The sequence below is a fragment of the Setaria viridis genome, chromosome 5, assembly GCF_005286985.2.
Source record: "Setaria viridis chromosome 5, Setaria_viridis_v4.0, whole genome shotgun sequence".
Lineage (NCBI taxonomy): Eukaryota > Viridiplantae > Streptophyta > Magnoliopsida > Poales > Poaceae > Setaria > Setaria viridis.
In genome coordinates this window covers 41,949,679-41,956,865 of record NC_048267.2, presented here as the reverse complement: position 1 = coordinate 41,956,865, position 7,187 = coordinate 41,949,679, and the positions used below count along the sequence as shown (strand labels likewise).

Sequence of the window (7,187 nt, the reverse complement as noted above, 5' to 3'; positions counted from 1 at the left end):
GTGACGGCATGGCGGTGGGCAAGCGGGCGGGGAAAGCCTCCGCCAACTTGCTGCCGTGCCGAGAGCTTGTGGTGGCCGCGAGGGGAGGCCGCCGCGCAGCGCAAGCAACCGAGGTGTCCGGACACGGGTGGGCGGGAACTCGGGAAGCGTGGGCTTCGTGCGTCGTGGCGGTGATGACTGATGAGCAGGCCGTCGGGCGAGGGAAACAAAAGCGGTTTGGTAGGGGTACTTGTCCGGGAAGTAACAGGTAACGGAATCTGTCGCTGCCACAAGTATCTCGCGCACGGGGATCGGCGTGGAAAATGCACGGGAACGGAGAACCTGTAGCCCTGTAGCCGGAGGAAGGAAAGGAACGGTTTGTTCCGTTGCGTCCCCAATTAACCGGTCACTGGCCAGCAACCTATGCTATGGTGTGCAAGGTACGGGAGCTCAGAGAGGGAATTCCACGCCACCAAAATGAAGTTTCAGAGATCCTTGCGTACTATAACTTTTGAGTTGAATCGTGAATGTAAACGCCCGGCGACTAGATTACATGAAACGCAGGTTAGAAAAGAAAGGTCGTGGTACATTCCACCCGGAGAGTTCACATTGCAGCTTTCAGGAACACGTTACATTAGTTTGGCAAATCATTTGGGTGAGCTCCGTCATCACCATGCAACGAGCTGGTACTTGGTAGGAAGGAAGTCTAGCTAGCGAAGCAATTAGTAGCATTAACGACACGACATGGCAGAGCTGGCTGGTCAAATCACGAGATCAACGGCGTACGTGCGGTAGGCGGAAGAGTCATAATTTATCTCCTGACCTCATGTGATCCCGGGGGGCAAATGGGCAATGAAACTGGTGTCCGACTTCAAATATTCCTGTTCCAAACATGATGGCAGATGAAGCAATTGTTGACCTCGCACATGCCCATGGAATTTTTTCGGATGGGGACCCGTTAACCAACCTTCCTTCCCAGCTGCCTCAGATGAAGAGAAAAGAGATGGAAGCAGAACTCCGTCTGGAAATTCATCAGGTACAGTACGTAGTACACGAAAACCAGCACAACACGCAGTACGTGATACGAACCAACAATGTCAAGGGGTTTGAAAATCACATCGCCGCAAGGCGTAGAGTAAACGGAGATTATTGGGTCAGCAAAATTTATCCACGTCCACGTCGGACTTACCCGCAAGAAACTCCCGTTTGTGTTTTGACACAAGGATAAGAACTCAGTTTACAGGCTGACTGACAGGTGGTGGTGGAGAAACCTCAAAAGTAAAAGAAGGTCCCGATGGTTCATCTCCTTTTTCACTGGAAAATGAAATGTGTTTCATGCCATTCATGATCCATCCCAGGAACTGGAGTATAGCCAACAGCTCCGAACAATTTACAGTTGCGTTTTACATTCTTAGTTCATCTCGCTATCCGTGTGAATGCAGCTTCAATAAGAACAAAACCTCAGTGACGTATGACACAAAACCATCAACTTCCACCCCACCAAGTTCACTGCCCCTGAGTCCCTGACAATGTGAAACAGAAAAGTCAAAGAGAAGGAATCTATTCGCAGAAGTTAATTCCGCAGGAAATTCGGAGGATTACTTCGAATCCAGCAGGCAGTCGGCTCGTTTATCCTGTGTGTTTTACTACTTATACTTTTCCCCTTGTCCTTTTACCTGTCGACCTACCTAGGTTGGTTGGCTAACTACCACTACAACGCCACATTCACAATTTCATTCAAGTCACTCTCACGGTTAAACAACAAAGAAAGCTTTCCGGCAAAACTAAGGCCATGTCAGTTTCTCCAAAAATTCTTCGGTGCCTAACTTGCCACACCATGTTATCTTTGTAGTATTCTTCTTCTTATTTCCTTGGAGCACCCACATAAATTTTTGTGTACCTACCAACAGCACACCACATGATGATGATGTATTCTCGAACTGGTATATCCCCGCATGGCACAAATGGCAAAGCATACGCCGAATCGGATGCGCAAATCACAAGATGCTCCAAACCATTGCCCCTACACAAAACCAAGAAATGGAAAGGGGGAAATCATCCGGTTCTGAAGAAAAGGGAAACATGCGAAATGATACTCTCATCATCCACATCAGTCATCTCCATTAGAAACTCTCTTTTTTCATGTTGTTTTTACAGGTTTTTCTTGGGTGTGCCTCTGCCTGACTACTGTTGTGATTTTACGACGCCTCCTATATGTACTGGCCCTCCTCTAGCGGCCTGAGAAACCGGAACCCCGCCGGCGACGCGGTCTTGCAGCTGCAGGCCTCCCCGCCGCGGACGCCGAGGTGGTAGCACAGGCAGATGGTCGCCCGTTGCTGCTGCTGCTGCTGCTGCTGCTGCGAGGTGGGCGTCGTCGCGGCGGCGGCCGGCGTCTTGGGCGGCGAGCACGGCGGGCCGACGGACAGGTCGAGGTCGAGGTTCAGGTCGGGGCAGCGCGGCGCGTCCGAGCTCCCGCCGCTGCTGCTGTGGCCGTCCTCCGACGGCGCGGGCCTCGCGAACATCGCATTGGGCGGGATGGTGATGGCCGGGCGCGCCGGCCTGGGCGCCGGCGGCGGGGACGGGAAGCCGGCGGTGCTGGACGTGGTGAGCCCGCTGGCCGCGGCAGCGGCGCTCCCGCCGCTGAGCGGGCGGTGCGTCTGCGGGTCGATGCCGCGGCTGAGGAGCTTGCGCTTGATGTGCGTGTTCCAGTAGTTCTTGATCTCGTTGTCCGTCCGGCCGGGCAGCTGCCCCGCGATCAGCGACCACCTGCGCGATCGAGCCCGATCAGTCACCCGCCCGTCGGAAAGAAAGAGAGCGAGAGCGAGAGCGAAGCGGCGGAGTGGAGAGGAAGAGGTCGCTTACTTGTTGCCGAGCAGGGCGTGGAGCTTGATGATGAGCTCGTCGTCTTCGTCGGTGAAGTTGCCGCGCTTGAGGTCCGGGCGGAGGTAGTTCATCCAGCGCAGCCTGCAGCTCTTGCCGCAGCGGAGGAGGCCGGCGGCCTTGGGCAGCGAGCGCCAGCACCCCTCGCCGTGCGCCTTGATGTAGGCGATCAGGCGCTGGTCCTCCTCCTTTGTCCACGCGCCCTTGTTCGTGTGCGCCTTCTCGCAGCACGGAGACCTCCCCATGCCTTCCTCTGCTCTTCTCTTCTCCTTCCTGGCCTTCTTGGGTTCTTGCCCGCGCCGCCGCAGGTGTTTCTTGCCGGACGCCTCTGCTCTGAGCTCGAGTCGAGTTTGCCCCTCGAGTCTCTGAGCGCTAGCTTGGTTATGAAAGGGAAGATCGAGGAGGCAACGGAGCGCGCCGTATATATGGGAGCCAGGCGGTGCGTGCGAGTAAGAGAGGGGGCGTGGATTTTATTCTTTTTTATTTCCCGATTTCTCCCTCCATTGACTGGACCCTACAAGATGCGCGGCATTTGACCGCGCCCGCGCGGGTGCTAGTCTCATACTAGCATGATCGGCCGACTGGCGGTTAATATTTGAAGCGAAAAATTTACTCCAAAATCAGGGGGCGCTCCAGATTTCACCCAAGTTCAGATGTGCTAGGCATTCTCGGTGGAGTAGTTTGCTAGTTACGCAAACTGTCGTAGCTAGCGCCAATAGAAGTAGAAGTCGACACAATTTTTTTTCCTCCTGGGGGTTAGCTAACCCAGCACAGCAGCACCGGAAAGCCATAATTCCGTTGGGCCAGTCCATGATTAGAAAAAGGCCGAGGAGATGAGGAGGGGAATCCGTTTGGTACTTGTTTCCAAATTCTGGTGGAGCAACCGCCACCGATTGGCTAGCTACCCCATGAGCTGTGCCCGCTGTGCTCCTCTCCTAGCGCTCCGTCATGTGTGGCTAGCCCCCGGCGTTCTCTAATCCACTCCATCCATCCCGAGCCAATAATCTAGCCCTGATTAGGTAGTTCGCCGCGCCAGTTAGCCCGTGTAGGTTGCGGAGTTTGGTAACGTTGGTGGGTGCGGATCGCGTAAACTATCGTATGCCGGGCCCCAACGTGCCCCCGGGTCAAAACGAACATGCCCCGGTTCCCCCTTTCCGTTGGGAACTGCTCGTGCTCGGCTCGGGTGGACACGATTGGCTGCCCGGCTGGGCCCGCGGGATCCGCCGTTCGTTCGATCTCAGGCACGTACGCTATGGATGGGATAAGCCGACGCTACGCTGGGCGGAGAGGTTATCCGTGCACGGACTCTGAGGGCATTCCTAACGGGAGATGCCCTCACGGGAGAAATCACTAGTAGTTTTCATATTCTAGATATTGTATCAAGAAATTATCTTTTACAATCCAATTTTTTTATCTAAAGTTTAAATGAAAATCCAACCAATCATTCTCCCTTCTAGTATCAGATCCTCTATGCACGTAAAGGAGGCCCGGTGCCTGATGGACTTCCTGTTCCAGGCGCACTGGATCCAGATGAGGCCGTTGGAAATCGATGGTTTCTCCCCAATGTCATTTCTCTAGTTTCTTGGTGCGTTGATTCCCGTGAAGACTTAATTTTCTGAGAAGGAAACCATTTCTTAGTTGTGTGTTCTCTCTCTACATTAACTTCATTGTCACATGAGCAAAAAGCTAAGTTTTCAAGGTAATTAATAGACATAGAAACTATCATCAATATTCCATTGGAACTGCCCTGTGTGAGATCCCCCGAGTCGTTTTCACCTGTCGGCGTTACGAGAGCACGCGGGGAAGAAGGCTTACAAGGAGCAGCTGAAGGTCCGCCATGCGTCCCAACCCCGACCCCCGTCCTCCACCGCCGCCGCTGCCACCAAGCCACCAGCAAACCCCACCACCGCGCACCCTCCGCTGCTGCCTCCCTTCGAACTAGCGCCACTCCCCTACACTGAATCAGCCACACATAGCCCAAAATCGTTCTGGGAGCAGTTCTTCCGCGAGCCCCCCCCCCCCCCCCCCGGCCGCCACGCCATGGGCAACCCCGCCTCGATGAGGACGATTCCGTGTCAGAAACGCCGGATCCGCAGGCACCGGCGATGGATTTGAAGGTATGTGCGCAGGATCCAGCACCAGCGAGGCAGGATCCGCCCCCTTTTCACGGCGAATCGATGGAGGTCCTATGCGGAGGTAGTAAAGCTAGGGGGAGTCAATACTCTCAACGGCCGAAGAGGCAGCACACCTCTCGCCCTCAAGGACGCCGCATTCAAGCCGGTGAGTTGACAAGGCCACGACGCACTGACTTCAGGGAGAAGGAGTCATGGGCGCGCCAGTGCTCCCCATCAGGCCCTCCAGCCAAGCTACCACGCCTCCGTCCAGGAATGGATGACAACTACAAGGCGCAGGAAGCATTCAAAGCACATCACGCCGCCCCAACCCACCCAGCCTGAAGCGACCGGCAGCGCGATGAGGAGTCAAAGCACGCAACAACCATTGCGCTTGACGCCTTCAATTGCATCACTGTCGGATGGTGTTTCACCTGTCTCACCAAAGACCACTGCGCGGCCAGCTACAGAGACCCTGTACACTACTTCCTCTGCCGTCGCTTGAGGCACCGGGCACTCTTCTGCAGAAACCAGCGTCCTTACCATCTTGCTCAACCTCGTCACCGGCCACCCAAACCTCATCCCCGCCCACCACCTGCCACAGCTCATCCCCAAGCACCGCCAAAGCACTCTCCACTACCACCGCCGCCGCCGCACCACCCAAGCCATCCATCCCTAACCTCCTCCCATCCTCGTCCACCAACTACACCAGCCACTACACGTCCCTGTCCGCCACCACCGCCACCTTCGCCACCTCTGAAGCTGCCCCTTCCACCATCGCGGATGGCGATTGGCGACCCAAACACCCGCCCTGACAAGGAGACCATCATCATCCCTAACTCCTTTGACCTTGAGCGAGATGCCAGGGAATGGGAGAAGACGACTTTGGTCCCATGGGCTCTCACGCGGCGCTGGTGCCAAAGACATTAAAGATCTCCTTCTGGACATGCTGCGCCTCCAGAGGGGTGAAGTCATTGTCACCATGCATCAGACGGAGCCGTTCCTCATCTGCTTCATTGACAGTGCGCACTGTGCTGCAGCACGCAACAGTGGACGCTTCCAAGGCCGCGGCATCGACATATGCTTGCATCCATGGCGCAGCCTAAGCCACGCGCTCGGCTTGCGCATCTTCTTCTGGGTGTGTCTCCACATTGACGGCATTCCGATACACGTGTGCACACTGGACATCGTCGAGCGCATCATCGGCACGTGCTGCGCCCTCCAAATTATCAACTCTGAACTTGTCCAGCCCACCGACACCAGGCACACCGATCTATGGGCTTGGACAGTGAACCCAAGTGAAATTCCCAAGTGAGTGTCACTCATTTTCACTCACCAACCTTCCGACAAGTCTTCATCGATCGCCGTCTCCACATCGCAGCTGGACCGCTGGCAACAGGGGGTGCGCTATGAGGTCGTCCTGCACTTGGGCGTGCTGGAGGACCACACCGCGGCGGCTTGCGACCTTGACGATGCCGTGAACAACCCCTCCAACTTCAACTCTGCGTGCTGGGGCTACGCCGGGCGCTATGGGGTGCCGGGCGACGCTCCCTCGGACGCACACGCAAAGTTCCCCACAAGGCTTCCCTGGCCACCGCGGGAATAGGAGCCACGGGAGGGCAGCCACGACGAACATGACAGGAGCGGCAAGCGCGAGGACGACGACCGGCGACATCGCGATGCCAACCGGGGGGGTGGCAAGGGCTCATGTGATGACATGCCCTCCCGCTGGCCGCACCACAACGATGACGGCTACGAACACCCGGGAAGAGGGCGCGAAAGAAATGTCAAGCTCCATGGCCATCGAGGCCAGGATGCAGTGTGTCGCGAGCGCAAGTGGCAGTGGGCCACCACTTCCTAGGCCACAACGGTCCAACAGGGCAAATGCGCACCGTGACAACTAGGCCTGTCAGCTGGCGCAGTTCTCCTGCGGAGCGCGCTCCTGCTCCAGGCAACGTCGATGTTGCCGCGCCAGAGGAGGCACTCGCGTCGCCTCCAGACAGCGTGCCGGCTCCGCCACAAGGTGACTCCATACCAGCACCTTCCGTCCACGACCTCTTCAGCAACACAAAACCACCAGCGCTGCAACTACAACCAGCTTGACGTGCGAAGCAGCGCCGTACTTTTGACATGAACGAGGTTCGTCGAAGCGCTCGCCTGGCGAGGAAACCGGCGATGATGGCCATCGAACAAGCGCAGAGAAACTTATGGAGGAAG

General features: G+C 56.4%; 1 protein-coding gene across 1 annotated transcript; it reads right to left on the bottom strand.

The window, feature by feature from the left end:
• Positions 1-2,069: 2,069 nt before the first annotated feature.
• Positions 2,070-3,285, bottom strand: LOC117855393 (myb-related protein 308). The gene is made up of 2 exons (XM_034737734.2): positions 2,842-3,285; positions 2,070-2,745 (listed from the first exon to the last, which is right to left on the bottom strand). Exons 1-2 carry the CDS (start codon positions 3,102-3,104, stop codon positions 2,190-2,192), a joined length of 819 nt encoding a protein of 272 aa, XP_034593625.1. The 5' UTR covers positions 3,105-3,285; the 3' UTR covers positions 2,070-2,189.
• Positions 3,286-7,187: the final 3,902 nt, after the last annotated feature.